At 36.8% G+C, this 25,105-nt stretch overlaps 1 protein-coding gene and 2 long non-coding RNA genes across 5 annotated transcripts; 2 read left to right on the top strand and 1 right to left on the bottom strand.

The window, feature by feature from the left end:
- On the top strand, nucleotides 1-25,105 carry LOC127832434 (acetylcholine receptor subunit beta-type unc-29-like). Of its 2 annotated transcripts, XM_052357901.1 has the most exons (8): nucleotides 5-141; nucleotides 4,597-4,641; nucleotides 5,095-5,204; nucleotides 5,616-5,709; nucleotides 6,118-6,254; nucleotides 6,490-6,697; nucleotides 8,394-8,502; nucleotides 24,222-25,105. In XM_052357901.1, exons 1-8 carry the CDS (start codon nucleotides 76-78, stop codon nucleotides 24,782-24,784), a joined length of 1,332 nt encoding a protein of 443 aa, XP_052213861.1. In that variant the 5' UTR covers nucleotides 5-75; the 3' UTR covers nucleotides 24,785-25,105. The 2 variants fall into 2 exon arrangements, with proteins under 2 accessions (XP_052213870.1, XP_052213861.1); XM_052357910.1 differs by lacking the exon at nucleotides 4,597-4,641 and having other exon boundaries at nucleotides 1-141.
- Nucleotides 13,480-16,459, top strand: LOC127832454 (uncharacterized). The gene is made up of 2 exons (XR_008026907.1): nucleotides 13,480-13,700; nucleotides 15,425-16,459. It is a non-coding gene; the product is annotated as an uncharacterized LOC127832454 (long non-coding RNA).
- LOC127832446 (uncharacterized) lies at nucleotides 17,605-23,962 on the bottom strand. 2 transcript variants are annotated; one of them, XR_008026904.1, is made up of 4 exons: nucleotides 23,324-23,962; nucleotides 22,632-22,743; nucleotides 19,607-19,687; nucleotides 17,605-18,257 (listed from the first exon to the last, which is right to left on the bottom strand). It is a non-coding gene; the product is annotated as an uncharacterized LOC127832446 (long non-coding RNA). The 2 variants fall into 2 exon arrangements; XR_008026903.1 differs by having other exon boundaries at nucleotides 23,314-23,958.

Genomic DNA, 25,105 nt, shown 5'->3' with positions numbered 1-25,105 from the left:
GGTTGCCAAGGCTACAGCTACACAGGCGAGAGGAGCATCCGCAGCTCCGTGATTAACTCATTCGCTTACGATAGGATGGCCCGCCCCAACACCTCCACCACGGCCAGCGTGGGATATAACATCATGTTCATCAATGACGTCGTAAGACAAAACCGTGCCTTTTCTTACACTTATTCAAGTATACGGTTAGGTTTAACTGGTTTATATTAGGTCGGCTCATTGACATTAAAATCCCGAGACGTAACGAGACCATTTCGGGTGTGTTGGGTAAAACAAGTGCTTGCCGTCTTCTGTAGAACGCTCGTTCAACGAGCTCGAAACTCCTTCGATGATCTTTAAGAACTCCAACCTTCATGTTTATGTAGTACTAATGAATCAAACAATTGTGTTAAGTTTCGTTGGATAATGGTATTATTATATATATGTTCACTGAAAGATGTCGTGTTTTGTTGATATGATCTACAAAAAGGTAGATATGCCTTCAACATACACGAACTCCTCAATCAATTTCTTTGATTTGCCGTTGCTCATGTTTACTCCTTCACTTAATACACACACTTTACTCATAGGCATGAGTTAATTTATAATTCTCTATTCTCTAGCCTCAAAATACGATACAATCTCCATCAACATTTTTTGCAACATGAACATCATCTTCATCAACACCATCGTCATCATTTAATTCTTTCCTTAAAATAAGAACACAAAGACTAGCAAGGAGTTTGTGTTTGCATTTGACACGACTTTCTACACATACCAGTGGCGCAGCCAGACTCAAATTTTAGCCGAGGCAGTATATTAGGTCATTCTAGGGGTCCGGGCATTTCCCATCCCCCCCCCCGGATTTTTTTTTAACCTAGAACGTCTCTAGTGCCTTTTAAAGGCCATTTAAACCACATTTTTTACATAATGTATCGGAATCGTGAACGCTACATACTTCATTAAATAAAAAGCGTTTTCAATCATAAGCACATATAAAAAGGGTCATTGATGGAAGTTATTTGGAAAAAAAACAGGACCTAATTGGTATCGAACCAACGCAGTAACAATATAATCGTGGTTAATGGATCCAGGGTCGGACGCGTTACCGATTGCGTCACAAGGACATATTTATTATCATGAGTAGTACAAATATTTAACTTAAATCAGTCAAGTTTCTGGCCATTTTTTTTCTCAATTTTCTTGTGTAAAATTGTGTTTGAGCACTGCGTCATCATTTTCTGTCAGTTATATCATCAACTAGATTGTTTATTAAAAAGAAAAGACTTGAACTTCTTTATATCAAAAAAGTTTAATACGCGGGATATCATAATTTGAAAATTCTAATGTAAACAAAGATTCTTACAACCTGAAACGGTCCCGGATTTAAATCGACGCCGGCCATAAAGAGGAGAATACCAATAAAGCCGAAAACGCCAACCACCCGAAGTGTGTCTAGGTCCAAAATAGACCCAGACCTTGCCGGAAATCACCCGATTCTAGCTCGGTACGTTCCGATGTCCACCATGATTATAGCATCGAAAGGGGCAATTGCACTTTACCGGTACGTTAAAAAAAACGGAAAGCGTACCCTAACCCGCAACACCTAACACATAACACCAAACGCAACACCTAATAATCCGTTTTATCCTATATATTTCCTAAGTATCGGGGGCTAAGGCCTCCAAACCCCCGCTTTGTCGATAGTGGTAAACAACTGCGTACCGGTAAAATGCAATCTAGCCCATCGAAGTGTACAGTGCGACGCTTTGTTTAATATACGGATTTTCCAAATCATTTTGCTGAGCCATTTTGGAATCAATTGAAGTTATTAAATTGAAATAATTATCTGTCTCAACATGCATCAATTGTTCTTAATGAATTAATATTTGTTTGTGAATTTCATAGTGTCTAAATCATCTAATTGCCTCACTTTCTTATATAGATAATATTCTTTGACATAAATTTTCCTTTTTCCTTGTAATCTCAACATTGCTCTGCAAATTTTAGCCGAGGCAACTGCCTCGGTGTGCCTCAGCATGGCTACGACGCTGCATACATGCAAATAATAATGCCTCTGATGACCGTATATCTGCAATTGTGTAACCGGAATCGACCTCAATGGCACCGCTAAATTGAAGAGTCTCGTAACGTCAGTAAAGTTTGCGACATCCATCCCAAATATCTAAGAACTGAAACGATACATAATCAATTCTGTAGGACGCGTCTATCTATGTATAATAAAACATGCACATGTGTGGCATGCGAATAGTGCTGAATTTTTAATACACATCAGACGGTAAGCCTAAACGCCACACCACACAGGTGCAGAATTTAACCCATTTATGCCTAGCGTCTAAAAAAGGCCTTGGCAAACAGCGTAGACCCAGATGAGACGCCGCATGATGCGGCGTCTCATCAAGGCTGTGCTGTTTGCTTAAAGGAATTTCTGTAAGAAATATTCTAAAAGTAGAAATAAATATACCAGACATCCATAAATTTGGAAATAAATTGATCCAATTTAGAAGGATGGGAGAGTCCACTAGGCATAAATGTGTTAACTACATCATTCAAAAGCACAAGCCTATGAACGCCACGTCCCGAACAACCCGCCCACCCACGCCGATGCCCAAAGCGCACACAGGACGTCCACAATGCCCATCCACCATGCCAATTTGCGAAATGTGCACACATTGAAGAATTCGTTTTGTTAAAAGTAGCTGCGATATTTGTAAGATTTATCCACCACCACCAATCAAGTGAAGTGCACATGACTTCGCGTACACGCCAAACAATAATCGGTAGTAATGATGGATTAAGGTTTAACCCCGAGCAGTATACGGAACCCTACTGCCATTTTTCTTTGTCTTTCTTTTTTTTTCTTTTAATAGCAGGGGGATGTATGAGGATCTGTGGCTCACGGTGCGTTGAAGGTGTCTAGGGGACTTCATCACCTCCTGAAACCTCTAATTTAAAAGAAATCAACAAAAATTCAGCTATTACTGTATAGTAAACATTAAAGTATTCTTTTAGACAATCATTTACTTAACACGTGTGAGAAATCTACAAATATTCAGCTATAACTGTATAGTAAACATTAAAGTTATCTTTTAGACAACCATGTTTTTAACACATGGTCACATGTATTTCACAAATTAACACAATAAACAAACACCAACAGCACCCCGCACGCACCCCGGACACCAACAGAGAACAAACAAACCACCCAAACCACAACATTCACAAACACATACCCCCAAATAGTGTAGTTAAATCAGACGTATTTGAATACTTTGCATTTGCATCAGGCGAACAATTTTGCGTAACTGCATTAAACCGATGTAAACATTTATTGAGTCACACCAACACCAAAAATATGAGAATATCCGTCTGTAAATAAAGACAATAAGAATAACCTGTCATCTAAATCTTTCAGTACGTAACAAAACTAAAATGTTAACTCTTTGAACAATATTAATGTGGCGGACATTTAGACATCCTGAAATTTCAATAAAAAATACACGAAGAAATATCTCCGTGACGCGAAAGTCTGAGGAATGATACACATAACCCAGAATTAGAATAAAATCGCGTTAAAGCACAAATTTAAGTAAAGAATAAAACAAAATAATAAATAACACGTCTACGGAATACCATTAGGGCCATCGTGGTTTCAAATTAAAATCCAGAGGGCGAAAATGCGATAGTGCGATAGTACGATGGCGACAATGCGATAGTACGATGGCAAAATTGCGATAGTGCAATGGCGACAATGCGACAACGCGATAGTACGATGGCGACAATGCGATAGTACGATAGCGACAAAGCGACAACGCGATAGTACGATGGCGACAATGCGATAGTCATATCGTACTGTCGCCATCGTATCATCGCATTGTCGCCATCTTACTATCGCATTGTCGCCATCGAACTGTCGCGTTGTCGTACTGTCGTCATCGTATTATCGTATTGTCGCCATCGTTCTGTCACAATGTCGCCATCGTATTGTCGCACTGTCGTCATCGTATTATCGCACAATCGCATTTTCGAATTGTTGCCATCGTACTATCGCACTGTCGCCATCGTATTGTCGCACTGTCGTCATCGTATTATCGCTTTATCGCATTGTCGCATTGCCGCCATCGTACTATCGCACTGTCGCCATCGTATTGTCGCACTGTAACCATCGTACTATCGCATTGTCGCCATCGAACTTTCGCGTGGTCGAACTGTCGCCATCGTACTATCGCATTGTCGCCATCGTACTATCGCGTTGTCGCCATCGTACTATCGCATTGTCGCCATCGTACTATCGCATTGTCGGCATATGGATTTAATGTGTAACCACGATGGCACTAACGGTTTTCCGTACTTGGCTGCTTCTGACTTAAGTAAAAATTCATCCGTTGACTTCCACAGTAAAAGACTCGGTTCGTGTAAGGATCCCATCTCACATGAACTAAAAACTGGACTTAAAATAAACTAATTTTCGACTTGATTTGTATCATTGCAATATTGTAAGTAAAAGTAATGTAACCGATTATCAAACGGGGAAGAATTTCATTTTTGTTTATGGACTTAACACATGTAATAAATAACGCGTTCTTTATGTTTAAGGATAGTGAACATCAAGTGTTCGAGTGCACCGGGTGGTTTACCGTCGTGAGTACGCTCCGTTAATTAAACCATGACACTTCGTGTTTGGCTGTTAATAATTATACTATCATGAACTTCCAATTAAAATAGTATACATATCGATCATTTCGCCTTTATATATTAATTTGATACTTACATCACTGTAAACTTAAGTACTTCACAAGCGCGTATTCTGTGTAAGTCATATCTTTAATATCAAACCTAAAATTTAGTTAATCGAAGTGTTGTCCGTGAATAAAACCCTTTACTGAAGCTTACTATGGCATTGAAGTCATAATATTTAAAAAAAAAGTTGGGGGCTAGTCTAAATAAATATTATAGAATAATGAAAGCTGATATTAAATTCAAAATACATAAATTATTTTACTATATTCTACCGGCTGTGAATTTGTTTACCGATGGAAACTCGAAAGTTATTCATACACTTAACTATGAAGTTAAGACCGTGTCTGACTGCAGATCTGGTATGACGGTCGGCTCCAGTGGAAGCCCTCGGTGTACGACGATACCAACTTTGTACACGCCCTCGAGACTGAGATCTGGAAACCGGAACTCATAGTCACCAACGCGTGCGTACCGGCGGTGGTTCAATTATTTACTTATTTGAATACGTTGTTATTAATAATGGTGTGATAAAACACCTCTTTTTATGACATTAAATGATGTACCGCTCGATGTGGGCGATTGTTCAAGCAAGAGGATATTAGTCAATGTTTTTTTTGTGTAATAAATTGTCTTTTTTTAGCTTTTTGTTTGTGTTAACGTATACGTAAAAAAACGTGTATATATATATATATATATATATATATATATATATATATATATATATATATATATATATATATATATATATATATATATATACCCAATAAAACACGGTCAACTTAACATTAGCAATTATTAATGATTTGATATCGTGCATACTAATGGAATATATTGTTCGGTTACGTGTTCAGTTACGTGTTAAACTTTGATTAAAGGCAAAATAACATGGGTTTAATAAGCGACAACCACCTGATATACAGGATTAACAGCACGGGAACTGTAAGCTGGGAACCACTTCTCTCCACAGCGGTATGTGCCATCCACTGACTATGTTACGTTTTCTATATACACGGTTAATATGTTAATGTATAAACCAAAATTAAAGATAAGATGAAATTAAAATTCAGTTAAATATGGGTTTGTGTGTGCGTGTAGGTGTCAACGTGATCTCTCACAATATTCTGTGTCGAGAGCAAGAAAACACCGTTATGTGGCTATCTGAAAACTGTTATACAATCAATAATATCACCAACAGGTGTATACACCGAAAAATCAAGTGATTAGTCCCCATTTTGGTAGCGTTAACAGGCTGTTTTTTTCCCCAATATACCAAGTTGTATCAAATGAAACGAGCTTTATTCATTAAGCACCGAACCTTCAATGTCATAGATACATCATGTTCTGTGTAAGTAAATGTGCATAGTTTCCCACCAACAGACTGATTGCTCAATAGACGTCACGTACTTCCCGTTTGACAACCAAACATGCATCATTGAGCTCACGAGCTGGTCTTTGCCATGGACCGAACTGAAGCTAGAGCCTCTCTGGAACAGTGTGCATGTCCAGGCGTTACGGTCAGTTAATATAGTTTTCAATCGCGAAACTAGTTGATATTAGAAATAAACCGGAAGTATGTAATGATTCGTGGGTGTTGACTGAACAAGAATGGATTTTGAGAATCTCGTAAATTACCCAACACGTTATTCTATTTATTTGCAAATGAGTTTGTTCAGGGAATCCAATATCCATTTCTGTTATCATCTGAATAACTTGTAACAATGGTAAATATTCGTATATATCAAATTTCAGCGCCAGTGCATCATGGGAACTTATCGAAACATACGTTGAAAAGTCGTCTGTGGCCGAAGACAGCCCAGACAATGTGACGGAATATTTCTCGAAACTGAACTTTGTGATCAGACTTCGTCGCAAGCCTGGCAATTACATGATCAACACGATTACCCCAATGATCGTGTCCTCCTTTCTAATGACTTTTACTCACGTTATTCCTACACAGGTAGGTGATCAGTTTCTAAAAATCATCTCGTGATAGGAAAACCGGGATGAATGCATGCAAGGAAAATGTCGTCTCAGCAGTTCTCACATGCTTATCAGGGCCGATTCATTCCTTTTTTATCCCCTACCGGTGAAACCGGAGGGGACTTATGATTTGCGCTGTATGTCAGTGAGTCTGTGAGTCTGTCACACTTCTCTGGATCCTGCGATAACTTTAAAAGTTCTTCATAACGTTTCATGAAACTTGAAACATGAACAGATGGCAATATGGAGATTACGTCAAGAATTCTGGTTGCTATAGCAACAAATAAACTAGAAATATTGCTAAAAATGGTGGATCCTGCGATAACTGTAAACGTTCTTCATATTTTTTCATAATATATTTCATGAAACTTGAATATGGTGGAGTTTCACCGGAAGGGGACCATATTGATTGACTTGTTTATCTATATGTTTTTTTTTAAAGATATTCGATTTTAAACGAAATTCCTGTCGATGCAGAAAGTGTCGGACTGCACAGTATTGTGTGTGGCGACACTTCACGCGCAAGTGTAAATTATCTGTCACAAATCACCTTAGTATTTTCCGATTCTTGTCGCGTATGCTATGTCTTTTGATCGGCACGTTTTTGACGTGTTCTAAAATAGCAAGAGACTTACCGGCTTTATCCCGTTTAAACTGGGTTCCCACCGCCGATCAGATCAACTCGATCAAGCCCGACCAAGCGGTCGAATAATGGTCTGGTTCGGTCGGCATGAGTGATCGGGGGCAGTCGAGTAGGTCGGCATTGGTCGGGTTTCCTACCTGCTATTTTTTGACAAAAAATATCGAGTAGCGGTCGAGTAGGAAATGGATCGAGAAGCGCTGGCATGTGGTCGTGTATTAGTCGAGTAGAAGATCGAGTTGATCGCGAAGCAATCGTGTGGCGATCGGATTGACATCTTTTACACGATCTCTACCCTATCCGCTCGACCTCTCCCCGAGTTATTTTAGATCGAAACACGATCCACTCGACCTCTTTTCGATTTGATGGACAGATTTACTAGACTGTTACCCGACGTCTATTCGACCGTACACGATCACTTCCCGATTGTTATTCGACCATACACGAGTTCATGTCACTAAAACAAAACTCACGTGCAAAACGTCGTGCTTGTCTCTCATAACCTTCTTAGAATCGGACGAGTAAACATCCAAAGATGCCAAGAAATGGCAATTAGGCGACTGATACTGCTAAAACTAATAACAAAAATCCATGATGATTTAAGTGATTAGTGAACAACAATGTTTGAAGTTTTTATTATCAAAGTTTTAATACACGACCGTTCGCGTCTTTGTACGACTGTTGTTCGACCATCACGATCTGGTTGTGTGAAGATCTGTTGACGATCGAGCTGAGGTCCACTTGGGCGAGCTGAGATCGTATAGGGCTCGCGTATAGGTCGAGATGATCGAGCGGAAATCGGAAAGATGGTTGAGCGGACGTCGTGAATGAGTCGTGTGGACGTCGTGTGTTATCGACAAGAGGTCGAGAAGAAGTCGTGTATACCCTATTTAGTCGAGCTTGGTCGGGTTTGGTCGGGAAATTTTGGTGATCGAGATGATCGAGTTGATCGGATCGGCAGTGGGAACCCACCTTTACATTTAGAAATATTTAAAATGTAATCGGTTAGTTTACTGTTTTACTTGTGTTCTAGAGTGGCGAAAGATTGATTACCGGCTTCATTGCCCTAGCGATTAACACTTTACTGTGGACCATCTTCACTGACCAGATACCAAACATCGCGACAACCACTTCCACCTTAGGTTTTTATCATCTTTACATATTTGTGTTTACTATGGAAAGCCAAAGGGGACCCCCGCTAAAATACATATACTTATATAGTAAATATCGGGATTTTCATTTTTCGCGGAACTTTCACTTTCCGCGAAAAACCAAGCATAGCCATAAAATACTACATACAAATCGAAATCTAAAAAGCGCGGAACTTTCATATATTTTCCGTCGGAACAATTATCTTTCAACCCCGTAGAGAAAGCGGGCTCAAATAATCGCGCGGAACCTTATTATTATCTACTCTGTACAAATAGTAGAGCTAGTGTATAAAATCGCGCGGACCTAATCCACAAAGCGCGGAACACAAATATCTTCCGCGAAAATTAAGCGTTGAATTACTGTACAAATCTCGGGTTGCTATGTAAATTGCGGGTTGCTAATGAAAAATCGTCACGTTGTTCACGTTTCCCATTTAAATGGGATGTATTTGCTAACACCCTAGAGTTATTTTTACGCAATCACTCCTTTTGTCATAACAATTAAATTTTGTAGCGTCTACTTTAATTTATGTCAGTATGTCACTGGCTTTATGGCCAGCTCACTGGTAAACACTTCGCACTCTAGCAAATAATTATAATCCAAAACGGGAGACAACCACAGCCGAATCTAGAATGATTTAAAATTAAACTCATGGATTAACCTTCCCTGGTGTGATATCCAAATGTGTCCAAATTGCTTTCGTCCAAATGACTTAGTAATTATGGAACCAATTTAAATTTTAAACGAAAATACCGCGTTCTGAAAGGTCATTTATTTGCACTTTTCTTTTGCTGATGTAATTCTAATCGAACTATTTATCTTGCAGCTAGTCGACTTGTCAAATTCATGACTCGTTGTGACTTACCTTGTTATGAAACTCTTCAGCTTAAAAGCACCATATTATTACTAAATGTCCAATGTATTGAACATACATATTGAGCACTACTATGCTGCAACCATCCGCTTTTTAATTTATCTCGTATGATGTTGTGTTGTTTATCAAAGCTCATTTTATTTTTCAACATCTCATTTTGCTTTCCAATTACCATTTTTCTAGTTTGTTATGCTTTTTTCTCAGTCCTGTCCAATTCATTTATTAAGGCTATGTCGCTGCCAACTTATCTTGTTCTACAGCCTGGTTGGTTTAAACCCCCTGTATTGTTAACATTACTACCCAATGGGTAATGACGTTACTCAATACAGAATGGCTGTTGGAATTTTTAATTCAAGTGTAAGGACTTGTCGTCATAAGTATACTATCAATTATGATTTTAATTATGTATTGATTACATTTTTGTTGAGTCTTCAAAGATTATCGCAGTTAACAACGTACAAATACCTAAATTCGTTGTTAGCATGTGCGATTATTGTTGTATGCGCTGATATTATTTGTTTTATTTTACTTCTGTCCGGTGATGTCGAACCTAATCCAGGCCCTTATAACGGTACCTTGGATCTACTTCACCTTAACATAAGATCGTTGCGCAACAAACTTGAATTTATCAAAGATAATTTACTTAATTTTGACATAATGTGTTTTACGGAAACCCATTTAACCGAGGTTATCACCGACGAGCAGATCTTAATTGATGATTTTTATCACGAATTATTTCGAAAGGATTTCACGAGTCATTCAAGCGGACTAATTGTTTATGTAAAACAATCATTATTATCGAGGCGTATTCTCGACCTCGAAAATCCCCGTTTACACACAGTTTGGCTAGAAGTTAAATTACATAATTTCAATACTCTGATTTGTTGCTTTTACCGGCCGCCTAATTCTGATGTTACTTTTTGGAATGATTTTGAAATCATGATTGATAAAGCGCTTGATTTAAACAAGAACGTCATCATGCTTGGGGACATAAACGAAGACCAATTTAAACCCAATGCTCGCCTCTCTCAATCAGTTTCCCTGTATAATATGCACAACGTTATCGCTCAAGCGACAAGGGTCACCGCAAATACTGCTACACTAATTGATCCGATATTGATCTCGGATACCGTTTCATGCTTGAACAGTGAAGTAATAGTTATCCCTCAAACTGTTAGTGACCATCATGCTACTGCCATTCATGTTTCAATTCCTTTAATAAACAGCAAACCGATTCAACGAAACATTTGGTTGTATAAATATGCCGATTTCGATCGACTAAACAATCTTATTACAGGTACAAACTGGGAATTTATCCATGATTCTAATGTTAATGAAGCAACTGTTATGTTTACGAACAAACTTATCGAACTGATGAAACTTTGCATTCCAAACAAACTTGTCACAGTGCGCCCTAATGACAAACCATGGTATGATTCTTCTATTAGAACAATGGCTCGTAAACGAGATAGACAAAAACACATATCCATAGACAATCCTACTTCTGCTAATTGGAACAAATATAAACAATTTCGAAATAAGGTTAATAACATGATAAAACATGCGAAAGAACAGTTTTATTCGAACCTAGAAACATCTCTTGATGAACTAAATACTTCAAATCCAAAAAAATATTGGAAAACACTAAAGCAACTAATAAAAACAAATTCTCATCCGAATTCGATACCACCTTTACAGTCAACGGACTCTGACGGCAATCTTATTGTACATTTGTCAGATACCGACAAGTCAAACTGTTTAAACAGATACTTTGCCTCTATTGCGTCGTTGAATGACTCAACCGGTGTTCTTCCACAATTCTCAGATATCTCTAACGCAAAATTATATAACCTGTCCATATCAGAATCGGAAATTATAGATGTTATTAAATGCTTAATGACCAATAAAGCCGTCGGTGGTGACCTTATAAGTCACATTGTCCTTAAAAAAACGTGCAATTCTATTGCTAAGCCTTTGTGTATCCTCTTTAACAAATCACTTTACGAAAGTACATATCCTGCCCAATGGAAAGAAGCGATTGTAATGCCTCTATTTAAAAAGGGAGAACCGAATAATCCTTCCAACTACCGTCCTATCTCATTGTTAAGTTGCGTAGGCAAGCTGATGGAGAGGATAGTTTATAAACATTTATACAACCACCTTCTTGCTAACAAACTTATATACTCCAACCAGTCGGGCTTCTTAAAAGGTCACTCCACAGTCGCTCAATTAATCGACATTTTTGATCAAATAACGAAAGGTATTGATGAAAAGAAACTCACATGCATGGTTTTCTGTGATATTTCTAAAGCGTTCGACCGCGTCTGGCACACAGGACTACTCTTCAAACTTAAACAAAATGGATTTGATGGTAATTTACTTAATTGGATAAAAAGTTATCTAGGGAGTCGCACTCAAAAAGTCGTGGTTGGAGCATCAATATCTCAAACGTTAGAGCTTAATGCCGGTGTTCCACAGGGATCTGTTCTAGGCCCATTATTTTTTCTTGTTTATGTAAACGACATAGTCAAGCACCTTCAATGTACTGCCCGCCTTTTTGCCGATGACACTTCCCTCTCATGTACTACCTCAAATATATATAACATTGAAATTGTTCTGAACCGTGACCTACAAGTTATAAGTAACTGGGCAAAACAATGGCTTGTAGATTTTAATCCACATAAAACCGTGGCTATGTTGTTTTCATCACACCATGCTGTTCCCCAACCACATGTTTTATTTAATAATGTACCGGTCAATTTTGTAGAAAACCACAAACACCTCGGTCTTACACTCAGTTCAAACGGCAAATGGCACGAGCATATCACTAATATAGTAAAATCGTCATCGAAAATACTTGGAATTATGCGAAAAATTAAATACACGGTCTCAAGAAAAACATTAAATCAAATTTATATTTCCCACCTACGACCACTACTTGAGTATGCATGTGTCGTTTGGGACGGGTGTGCTCTTTACGAAAAAGAAATGTTAAATAAAATACAAAATGAAGCGGCAAGAATAGTCACAGGTCTCACAAAATCTGTTTCTTTGTCTAACTTGTATTCAGAAATCAACTGGCATAGTTTAGCCGAGCGTAGGAAGTATCTAAAACTTATACATATGTACAAAATTCACAATGGTTTATGTCCAGACTACTTACAAAATTTACTACCAGCAACTGTCTATCAACAATCTGCTAGGAACCTGAGGAACGCAAATGATTATGTAATCGTTACTAGAAGGACGGAACTTTACTCACGCTCATTTATCCCGTCGGCTATCGATCTATGGAACAACTTACCTCGCGACATAAGACTGTTAGATTCTCTATCAAGATTCAAAATTAAATTGAAACAATTATTTCTCCCAAATGTCGAAACTCCTTTATATTTTCATACTGGTGATAGAAAATCGTCCATTTTACATGCTCGACTAAGGAATAACTGTAGCGATTTGAAATTGCACTTGTTCATCAATCACTTAGAACCTTCACCTTTATGCGTATGTGGAGAAGTTGAATCAGTGTATCATTTCTTTTTTATTTGTCCACGCTTTTCTGAACAACGTACTACTCTTTTTGAAACCCTACACGCAATTGAACAAATAAATTGCAATACAATGCTTTTTGGTAATGACATGTTAGATAATGACACCAACTGCTTCATATTTAAAAATGTTCAGATATTTATTAAGACGACAAAGCGTTTTTCATAATGTTGTTGTAGCGCATAGTTATGTTTATTCTTCTGGACAGGACTTCACAATCTCAAGGTTGTACTGTATGTTTTATTTCCAATGCTTTACAAACCATGATTTTCTTTTGTATTTTACTTGCGCACTTGTATTTTGCTCTCTTAATACAAATGTAATCTTGACCATGTAACTTACAGCTTTACAAAATCACGCTATCGTTACGAATATATGCAATGTAAATAACACAACAGGGAAAGACCACCAATAATGTTGTTAGAACTTTAGGTCCTACCCTTTTTTCAAAACAGTTGTATTTCTATATATGTTCTGTAGTTGTGTAACTATTTTGGAAATAAAATATGTTTACAGTTAATGAAAAATCGCGCGGAAGATTCATTACTCCGCGCGATTTTCAATAGCATTGAATTACTGCACGAAATTCGGGTTGCTATGTGGTTACGCGATAAAATTTGATTGGTTCCGACACCTAGAAAGAACCAATCAAAACTCGCGTCTTATCCAGCATTCATGCAGTCATCATGATGACGGTTGTTTCACATTAACACAAAACCTTTTAAGGGCGAAAGAGTGATCAATTTTGATGACATTAGCAATGAGGTTAGTATTTAACATACATGTATTATGAATTTTAATGCAAAAACAGCCCAAGAGTATCGAGTGTTGTTTTCACGGTTTGTCTATATGCAAACGTCTCTGATAAAACATAAACACCCGCATAAACACGTCATAATCATATGTCGTCAAATAATGAAATATAGTGTTTGTGTGTAAGAAACATCTTCCCTTAAGCTCGGTTAGTAGAGAGCCAAGTTATTGTTATGGTAGTCGTATGCTCTAGTCCAGCACCGTATACATCTTCAATTATAAAGAAAAAGAACAAGGCTTTACAGGCAATTCATCCCAAAGGCAACTCGTACCTTGGTCAACTCGTACCCATTTTTAGCTCGGCGTTTTCGGAGAAAACCCGAGGTATTGTCATAGCCAGCTCGTCGTCCGCCGTAGGCGTCGTGCTAAAACCTTAGCATTGGCTCTAAAATCAAAGTGCTCCACCTACAACTTTGAAATTTCATATGAAGATGCACCTTGATGAGTTCTACACGCCACACCCATTTTTGGGTCACTAGGTCAAAGTCACTGTGACCTCTAATATAAAACTTTAACATAGGCTCTAAAATCAAAGTGCTTCCACCTACAACTTTGAAACATCATATGTAGATGCACCTTGATGAGTTCTACACGCCACACCCATTTTTGGGTCACTAGGTCAAAGGTCAAGGTCACTGTGACCTCTACTATACAACTTTAACATTGGCTCTAAAATCAAAGTGCTTCCACCTACAACTTTGAAACTTCATATGTAGATGCATGTTGATTTGTTCTACACTCCACAACCATTTTGGGGTCATTAGGTCAAGGTCATTGTGACCTCTAAAAAAAAAAATCTGACAAGGCTTGAAGCACCTGTAGCCGAGCATGGCAGCCGTTATGCGGTGCTCTTGTTGTCAACTCGTACCTCATTCAAACTATTCAACTTGTTTCATTTGTCTTATTTTGTCACAATTGTCAAATTCTTGAAAGACATCAACCACAAGTGTCAATTTTCATCAACACTTTCGCTGCTTATAAATATCTGCAGCAGACAACTTGCGTGAGCAATGCTTAGATAATTTAAGTGGAAACATCAAGAGGAAAATAAAAATTGTCTCTATGAGTTTGACTTATAAGCTTACCATCCTACACCTATTTCTGTATATCGGGTACGGGTTTAGTTCGGGTAGGTACAAGTTGACTAAAAAACAGGTACGAGTTGACCACAATGGGTAGGTGTTTACCACGGAACAATTTGACCGGCATGCAGAACAAGATTATTGATTATTATATTTAACTGTCACACAAATCTGAAAGATAACACAATGTATTACAAACACAATGACTGTCAAGACATTCTAAACTCTTACAGTTAACATATAACAGGTGTACACATCTGATATACTGACCAAATTAAATAACTCAAGATTCACACCAGATACGACACAGTTTCAAAACTCAACATTTTGTCTGCATGGCACGCCAATTTAGTCCAAAAAATTTGATTTAACCAGTGAATTCTGAGCTATATTTCTTAAAGCAGAATGCACATTATGTCTAAAAAGTGTTTTTCGGCTAATTTCTGTTATGAACTATCTTCACACAAAGCATCTGGTAAACTTTAAGATATCAATAGCAGAATGCAAATAATGAGTATAATGTTCTGTATTGTAGAAGAAATACATGTAGTAAAATAATATGATAGTATGAAACATGGTGTTTGTATTTTATAGCTGTAGCACTGTTCCCAACTTGAACATCATCTTCTGTGTACATACCTGAGGCAGAGCCAGCTTGCCCATCTGACATCTGCTGTTGACAACCGAGTCAGAGCCAGCTTGCACGTCATCTTTTGTGGACATCGGTGTTAGATCCAGCTTGCACGTCCTCTATTGTGGACATCGGTGTAAGTGCTAGCTTGCACGTCATCTGTTGTGAACATCCGTGTAAGAGCCAGCTTGCACGTCATCTCTTTTTGACATCAGTATTAGAGCTAGCTTGTACATCCTCTGTTGTGGACATCCGTGTAAGTGCTAGCTTGCACGTAATCTGTTGTGGACATCTGTGTTAGAGCCAGCTTGCACGTCATATGTTTAGGACATCAGTCAGAGATAGCTTGCATGTTATTTACTTGTGGACATTAGTCAGAGCCAGCAAGGACATTCTCTGTTGTGGATATCTGTCTTAGAGCTTGCACGTCATCGGTTGTTCACATCCTTTTAATAACCAGCTTGCACATCAACTGATGTGGAAATCTGAGTAAGAGCCAGCTTGCACATCATCCGTTGTGGACATCTCTTTATGATTCTACTCTTTGCTTAGATTGACACTGTGACTTTAGTGTAATACGTTACAACCTTAAGCTATTCCTATTGTTGAATAAAAATATTGTGTCATTAAAATATATTTTGTTGGATAATTTGTATGTTGAGTTGTATTGTTTGGTCATTGCAAAGTATCAAGTTATTTTAAGACAAGAAAAAGCTCATCTTTCATCATGTATTTATATTAAAATTCTTGAATGTTAGTGAAGGTACAGTTCATATAATTAAAAGCAATTGTAATATGATTGCTTGTGTTTTATTGCACAGTGAATACCATCTTGTCTTTATGCTGACATATAGAACGGAGAAATAGTAAACTGTCGTTTTTATATGCAATGGGAGTGTATATCAAGACTTGTGTGTTCAGATGAAAAAATTGCCATAATTTTTCTCTTTATATTTTATTCCTGCTAAATGGTTGATGCAATAAAGTTAAGTCTTTAATGACTTGTGTTTCTTGTAATATTATTTGTAAGCAAATTTGGCTGTAGTATTAGATGCATGCTGTACAAGATACTGTAAATCAACATTATATTGTTTGAGTATGAATAGATAATTCAAGTTGCACAGCCATTAATTTTGCCCTCCACCATCTCCGACTTTGGTTAGACAGTTGCAAGTTACTTGCATTAGTATGAAGTCTTAAAAATTAGTATAATTGCTGTTGTGTTATTATTAACCTTTTCCTGCTTTGAGGAAATTTTAAAATTTCTACATGCAAACATCATAAAACCAGAACAGCCTGCAAGTAACTCACAATCTGTTCAGGTCTTATGCTGTTTGCTGCTCATTAGTATCCATGGGTTGGAAACAAAGCCTTTAAAACTTTAATATAGTAAGAAAGGTGTTAAATTAAATTTATTTTCTAATGTGTCTTAGTGCGTTTTTGAGTGGTACAGGGTTAAATGTCTCATTTTGTTTTTGATTATCTTTGGTTTATTGAACATATATGAGCCTTGCTCTGTGAAAAAGGGGTTTAATGCATGTGCGTTAAGTATCGTCCCTGATTAGCCTGTGCTGTCTGCCCAGGCTAATCTGGAGTGCTCATGCATTAAACCACTTTTTCACAGAGCGAGGCTCATATGTATTAGACAGCGCATTAAAATAATACCATTTAAATCTGAATCTTTTATTTAGTTGCAATACCTTAAAGCTTACTATGTTTGAAGTTTTAGTGAAAACACAAACTTTTAATCAAAGAAGCATATAATGTGTATTACTCATTAAATCAACTTCCACTTTATTCCATACACGTGTTCAACTCTGTGATATTATGTTCTGTAAAAGCTTTTTATTGCAAATTCATTAAACATAAATTGGTAACCTTGGGTATCCAAAAGGAATCCAAATTTTACTAGCCATAGACTTTCCAAAATGCAATTGTTTCTGAGAAGTATTTTTCTCTAGAAGGTGGCAAAACTCCTAAGCAATTCCTTTTTGGGCTAATGGTAGGGCTAATGCGTGTTACACCCATTGACAAATTATTAAATATACATTGAAAGGTCATTGTTCACAAAACGGATCATGATATTACATGATGCAGCATTTTGTATTATATCAAATTAAATGTTGCTGAAAACAGTAGAATATTCAAATTATGGACATTTTATTCTGTTTATAATGCTATCTTTCTAACATTACAAATCAATAAAGCATGCTTAACAATAGCAGAACTCTTTTGACTTTTAATTATCTTTTCATGTCTTTAAATCTTTACAAAATTCATTGTCCCACTAACACCATCCTATAAAACAGGTTATGGCTTCCAATTGTTCATCAACTATAAAGCATGAACAAAGGCACAAATATCGCAGTATCTTTTGCAAATGATACAAATGTCCATGGCCTCGATACGGAACAAAAAGCAAGATTTCTTGTCAGGCGGTAAGCTGAATCCACGAGAACATTCAAAAAATTGTCCATTTAATGCGCCACCGGGCCGTTCCTATTTAAATGGGCATCATGCATAGAACTTGGCCATCCAGGGCATATGTCCAAACATTTCAAGTTACTGTCACAGACTGCTTGAAGAACTAAACTGCTGATAAACAAGGACCTATGCTCAGATGTTGAAGCAGGACATGCACTGTGGGTTCCATCAACAGTCAAATCATTTTACTTCATTCATGAAATCCATAGGCAATGATCTTCAGCTCATGACGAGATTCTGGAAATCTGATGTACTGCTCCATCTTTGCTGAAAAGACTCTACATGTTGAAATGACTGTGTAATGTTGAGTCCCTGAAATACAAAAGTAAAATTCATGCTAGAGTTTAGCCATATTAATTATGCTTGATTGCATTGAAAGCTTTAGGCTTATTAAGACATTCTAGAGTCCGTTTTCTGGGAATAATCAGTACTTTGTATATATGAAGATAAAGAGACCGCTAATAAACAGGGTTGAACCCAAAATGTTCCCATCACTAGGTGAACACCATATCCACTACGCCAGCCTGACAAAGTAAATGAAGTGAAGCTTCTAAGTTACGTCTCATTTGATTGTTAACAAGAGCACCGCCCTGCGGGTTCAGACCTCTCATCTATTTTTTTTAAAGTTGAAGGGACCTATCTCAATACTTCAATCACAAAGGAGGGAGAGGTGGGGTGGAGAAGGGTGTATAGTGTGGTGGTGTTGTCATTTATTACACTATCTTCAAAAATGAAAAAATGATAAAAATAAATATTTGTGTTTTTTAGCCATGTTTAAAAAAAATGGGCTGGGGGTATAGTGTGAGGGTGTGGTCATTTATTAGATGCTTGCCAGGTACAGTAACTTATGATAGCATGACAGTATTTGAAGTTTGAAAGCAATAGCCTTGGTACTTGAGAAGTAAAGTAGATCAAAACACAAAATTTAACCATATATTCAAAGTTACTAAGTAAGAAAAGGACCATAATTCCGTCAAAATGACAACCAGAGTTATATAACTTGTCCTGTTCTGTCCTCTTATGGTAATTTGCGAGTGTTCCAAGTATGAAAGCAATATCTATGATACTTTAGGAGTAAAGTGGACCAAAACACAAAACATAACCAAATTTTCAATTTTCTAAGAATAAAAAGGGCACATAATACTTTTAAAATGCCAGTCAGAGTTACATAACTTTGTCTGCACAGTCCCTTTATGATAGTAAGTGTTGCAAGTATGAAGCAATAGCTTTGATACTTAACGATTAAAATGGACCTTAACACAAAACTTAACCAAATTTTCAATTTTCTAAGTAAAAAAAGGGCACATAATTCTGTTAAAATGCACGCCAGAGTAATCTAACTTTGCCTGCCCAGTCCCCTCATGGTATTAAGTAAATGTACTAAGTTTTATACTTGATACTTTATGAGAAAAGTGGACCTAAACACAAAACTTAACCGGACACCGACGCCAAGGTGATGACAATAGCTCATAATTTTTTTTCAAAAAAAATAGATGAGCTAATAAATAAAATGTAACAGATTGCACACTTGATTACACGATTTTTCATAAATACTCCTTCAGCTTTTTGTTTACATATGAAGGCTAGGGCCACTTTCTGCGAGCCTTACAAAAAAACTAACCATATTTGCAATTGTCAAGCCTCCTTCACATAAAATTTACCTTTGCTTATTCCAATATCCTTTTTCCAACAGACATTGTGCGCTCACGTACCATACATGGTGCCACAGTTTCACAGAATTCCTACAAAACAAGGGCTGTTTGTAAAACATGCATGCCCCCCATATGGGCTCTCCGTTGTAGTGACAGCCATTGTGTGAATATGTTTTTTGTCACTGTAACCTTGACCTTTGACCTAGTGACCTGAAAATATATAGGGGTCATCTGCCAGTCATGATCAATGTACCTATGAAGTTTCATGATCCTAGCCATAAGCGTTCTTGAGTTATCATCTGAAAACCATTTTCCTATTTCGGGTCACTGTGACCTTTGACCTAGTGACCTGAAAATCGATAGGGGCATCTGCGAGTCATGATCAATCTACCTATCAAGTTTCATGATCATAGGAATAAGCGTTCTTGAGTTATCATCCGGAAACCATTTTACTATTTCGGGTCACCTTGACCTTGACCTTTGACCTAGTGACCTGAAAATCGATAGGGGTCATCTGCGAGTAATTATCAATGTACATATGAAGTTTCATGATCCTAGGCATAAGCGTTCTTGAGTTATCATCCGGAAACCATTTTACTATTTCGGGTCACCGTGACCTTGACCTTTGACCTAGTGACCTGAAAATCAATAGGGGTCATCTGCCAGCCCTTATCAATCTACCTACAAAGTTTCATGATCCTAGGCCTAAGCGTTCTTGAGTAATCATCCGGAAACAATTTTACTATTTCGGGTCACCTTGACCTTTATCCTAGTGACCTCAAAATCTATAGGGGTCATCTGCGAGTCATGATCAATGTACCTATGAAGTTTCATGATCCTAGCCCCAAGCGTTCTTGAGTTATCATCCGGAAACCACCTGGTGGACGGACCGACCGACAGACAGACCGACATGTGCAAAGCAATTTACCCCCTCTTCTTCGAAGGGGGGCATAATAAATGAAGTATACATTTACAATTCAAATTTCTTTTAAAAGAATGTGTAGGTAACTCAATTCCCTATATATTACTTTATTGTTATAAAATAAATTTCTTACTATTTAAACAGACATTTAACAAAAATTAACTTGATTCATCAAATTAATCATAATAGAATAATAGACCAGTTTCACAATATGAACACCGATTATATAGGCGATACTATTTTAAGATATCAATCATATCACCTGACGCGTCGAATTGCAGAACAAGGCTGAACGTGTTACTGCATTTTCTTTTGCTATGCAAATTGCGTTGAATATCAAGATTTTAATGCGAACTGACACTGGTTACAATTAAGTCAAACATATGCATACAGACAACCATCACATGTCATGCTGTGTTAAGTCAATAAATTAATAAGTAATTCTTATATAAAAATTATAATACCTAAATAATAATTCAAGGACATAATAGTTAATACTATTAGTGTATATTAATAAATTATATTTAATCTTTATAAATAACAAGAGATGTGTTCGTCAGAAACACAAAGCCCCCTACCGCGCTGCTTAAAAAAAAAATTAATATTATTTTTGACCTTTGACCTTGAAGGATGACCTTGACCTTGAACTTCCACCACTCAAAATGTGCAGCTTCATGAGATACACATGCATGCCAAATATCAAGTTGCTATCTTCAATATTGCAAAAGTAATGGTCAACGTTAAAGTTTTTTTTCGGTCGGACAGACTGACATACTGACTGACAGTTCAACCGCTATATGCCACCCTACCGGGGGCATAAAAATACGAGTTACCCATAAGCATCAGAGTAAATGTGGTCTGAAGACTAAACATCGATTATTGCACAAATCGAAGTCATAAATTAGCAGTATACAATACAAAGTATTACAAGACTACAATTCTCAAAGGTATGGATGTATTAGTGTGTGAACTATTTCATGAATCATTGAACATGTAAGAGTTGAATCAAGCATAAGACAAAGTCCTATAAAATAGAAGAAAATGACACTAATGTTTAGCATTAAATTTTTGAAATATTTAAAATATATAGGTATAAAGCACTTTATAATTATGATAAAACTGGCTTATATCTATACAGTATTTAGTTTCTCACAATCTGTTTGGACAGATGACTTTCAATGTTGACAATATCTTTTATGTTCAATAAAAGCAACAATTGAGAGTTTGGCGTTAAATTATTCCAAGAAACAGCTACGCAATGCTACAACCACGAGAAGGCATGGTCACATGGAGGTGTCATTAATTGTGTCAAATGACCAGATATCTGCAACCTATGGTTTATGACATCACGTTGTTATTTAGTAATTGTCTGCACAGTATCTGATCATAACGAGGTTATGGGTTTGTGCTGAATACAGGGGTATTTAAACGCAAGATCTATCAATAAACAAAATAATTGATCGATCGCCCAAATAATGCGCAAACAAAGAGTGTCAGATAATCCAATAAGTTTTAGACTGTCAATGTACACACACTAAGAATTGAAAGCCATACTTGGAGTGTCAGAATTTGTGCAAAAAAATGAATACAAACAAGTACTTTAATCAAGAAAATGTATTTCATATATTGGCACTTAAAATGGAAAGTATATATTAAGTAATTAACGGCTGATTCTGACAAAGTCAACTTGTGTTGGCAATATCATTAAATCGCTAAATGATCAAAAGCAGAGCAATATTGTGACGCACTATTAGAAATCTCTACACATTAAGCCTCATTCTCGAATTCTGCAAATCATTTGACTACACGCTATTGGCTTATTGTGAAAAGGGTCTATTCACTTATAAATATTTTAAAGAAGTAGATTTTCCATCACTACAGCGGCTGCATCATCTTAAAGGAAGTTTGGGAGTAAAATAGATCTACTCCAAGATTTTGTCACAAAAAACTTCAAACATACAACACTTTCAAGTGGAGAATTAGCCGCATTTAGTGGATGATTTAGAAACATGATTAATTTAAATTACATGTAATAGCTATTGAAAAGTTAAGTTATCCAGTTGTTCTTGCTGCAATGTGGATAAGAATAATGCAAACCAATAGCTGACAAACCTGATATCAGTGATATGTTGACCTTTGAAGTTGAAATTGAGACCTGAAATCTGTCTGTATAGAGAGGCACAATTTGTTTGGCATATCTTCAACCATTACTGGCAACACACACCTACAAAATTTATATATAAATTATATAAAAACATAAATTTATTAATAATTTTATTCATTTATTTATGACGAAATGTTTTAATCTAGGTCAGCTATAACGAAACTAAAAACGGATTAAAAACAATACCTTATTTTAATTAATAGGTTGAAAACAAAAATAAATTTATTAATATATTGACGTTCAACTGAACGAATACAAGACACAAGTACATTACATTACAATAAGTTATTATTTCAGTCGCGTTCTGAGAAAACTGGGCTTAGTGCATGTGCGTAAAGTGTCATCCCAGATTAGCCTGTGCAGTCCGCACAGGCTAATCAGGGACGACACTTTCCGCATAAACTTGATTTTCGGTAAGGAGGGACTTCCTTGAAATTAAAAGTACCATAAAAGCGGAAAGTGTAATCCCTGATTAGCATGTGCGGACTGCACAGGCTAATCTGGGATGACACTTTACGCACATGCATTTAGCCCAGTTTTCTCAGAGCGCGGCTCATTTAATTAACGATTGTCAACATTATGCAAATTATCCGATAGTTTTACACAATATTAAAAAGTACAAATACAAACCAGGTAATACATGTAAATGATCGTATGCAATAAAGTTATTGATCCCAATCTGATCTATTTCCGAAGTATCTGCGAATCCATCGAGTAGAAACAATAACCATGCAATTCGCTCCGCCATCTTGAAACGTTATACTTACTGAACGCACTGATTGTGTTGCATTTGTTACAAAGTATCTGATTGGTTATTTCTAAGTATCGGATCCAATCAAATTTTTCGGGTAACTAGGGATTCTAACACCTAACAACCCGAGATTTGTACAGTAATTCAATGCTTAATTTTCGCGGACGATATTTGTGTTCCGCGCTTTTTGGATCTGGTATTTACTGGATTTTCTCTCTTTAATAGACTTCTTAAAATAGCATTCTACAATCTCCGCGCGATTTTAAACACTACTATTTGTACAGAGTAGATAAATAAGGTTCCGCGCGATTAATTGAGCCCGCTTTTTCTACAGGGTTGAAAAATAATTGCTCCGACGGAAAATATATGGAAGTTCCGCGCTTTTTAGATTTCGATTTGTATGTAGTGTTTTATGGCCATGCTGGCATTGGTTTTTCGCGGAAAGTGAAAGTTCCGCGAAAAATGACAATCCCGATATTTACTATATAAGTATATGTATTTTAGCGGGGGTCCCCTTTGGCTTTCCATAGTTTACCATTGTTTTAGAAAGCAAAACTGTAACAATTATAATCTGAAACGATATTGTAAGTTCGTAAGCGTGCAATTATATGAGGATTACTTGTTCAAGAGATGTCATAAATAAACTACTTGACAATTTTGCATCGATCAAAACCACACTATTCGGTAACGCTATTTTAATGGCTTTATAATGCAGATCTAATAGTATTTCATTATCACCAAAAATTATTATATAACCTGGGTAATATAAATGTTGTTTTTTTCTCAGGCATATACCTTATGGCATCATTTTGCATCGACTGCGCGCACATGCTCGCAGGAATTTTAGTTGTGAGGCTGTACTACCGACCAACGCATATACCGATCAATTTACTGTGGCGTTCAGTCGCCTATTTTCTGGGGTGTCTGCTTCGGGTGACGAAACCGCCGAAAGCAAAAGAAGAGCTAGACGATAGTATTTCAATTATAAGTATTCCCACCGATGACCTGAAAAAGATCGAGAAGTCAATGCGAAGAAATGTCGTTTATCCGGAAAATTGCCCAGACGGGTTTACGGAAAGAATCATAATTCGCGAAGATGCTTTGCCGCAAATGGATGTAAAATTTGGCATCGACTTACCAAAGGTCAAACGTAGGAAAATGAAGGCGAGCGACACTGGCTATGCGCTATATAACGATGTAAATAACGAGACCAAAACAGAGAAACTATCGAGAATCACCTGGCGTTACGTTTCTCTAGTTCTCGACAGACTGGTTTTCCTGGTATTTCTTGGAGTTAAAATTGGCTTCAATGTAATTTTAATTGGGCGGCTTTTTCAAAACCATGAATGACATCAAATAGGCAGCTGTAAGAAAGACGTATGTCCTGTTATGTTTTTTTTTCACTATTGATGTTCCAATTAATGACATGCAAACCTAATTGAGTGTTGCATGTAGATGTCCATTTATCATATGAGGTTTTAAATGATTTTTACAGATTATCGGAGCATTTTTTAAGTATGTCTTTAAATACCTTTTCTTGTTATATACCCGGATTTGTGTAAAGATTGTCGCATTTACAATTTTTCACATTTTGTCATACATTGTTAATAGAACACTGTACAGAATGGCGTAAAATTATACTAATTATATAATAATAAAAATACATGTACA

This window comes from Dreissena polymorpha, chromosome 1 (assembly GCF_020536995.1).
Source record: "Dreissena polymorpha isolate Duluth1 chromosome 1, UMN_Dpol_1.0, whole genome shotgun sequence".
Lineage (NCBI taxonomy): Eukaryota > Metazoa > Mollusca > Bivalvia > Myida > Dreissenidae > Dreissena > Dreissena polymorpha.
This window is presented reverse-complemented; position numbering and strand designations above follow the sequence as displayed.

Bases quoted from the DNA above. Each gene is read 5' to 3' on its own strand.
- LOC127832434 (XM_052357901.1), top strand. From the start codon at position 76: ATGGCCCGCCCCAACACCTCCACCACGGCCAGCGTGGGATATAACATC. The intron at 4,642-5,094 runs GTGAGTACGCTC...GTCTGACTGCAG, and splicing joins GCACCGGGTGGTTTACCGTC to ATCTGGTATGACGGTCGGCT. The intron at 5,205-5,615 runs GTGCGTACCGGC...CTTTGATTAAAG, and splicing joins GAACTCATAGTCACCAACGC to GCAAAATAACATGGGTTTAA.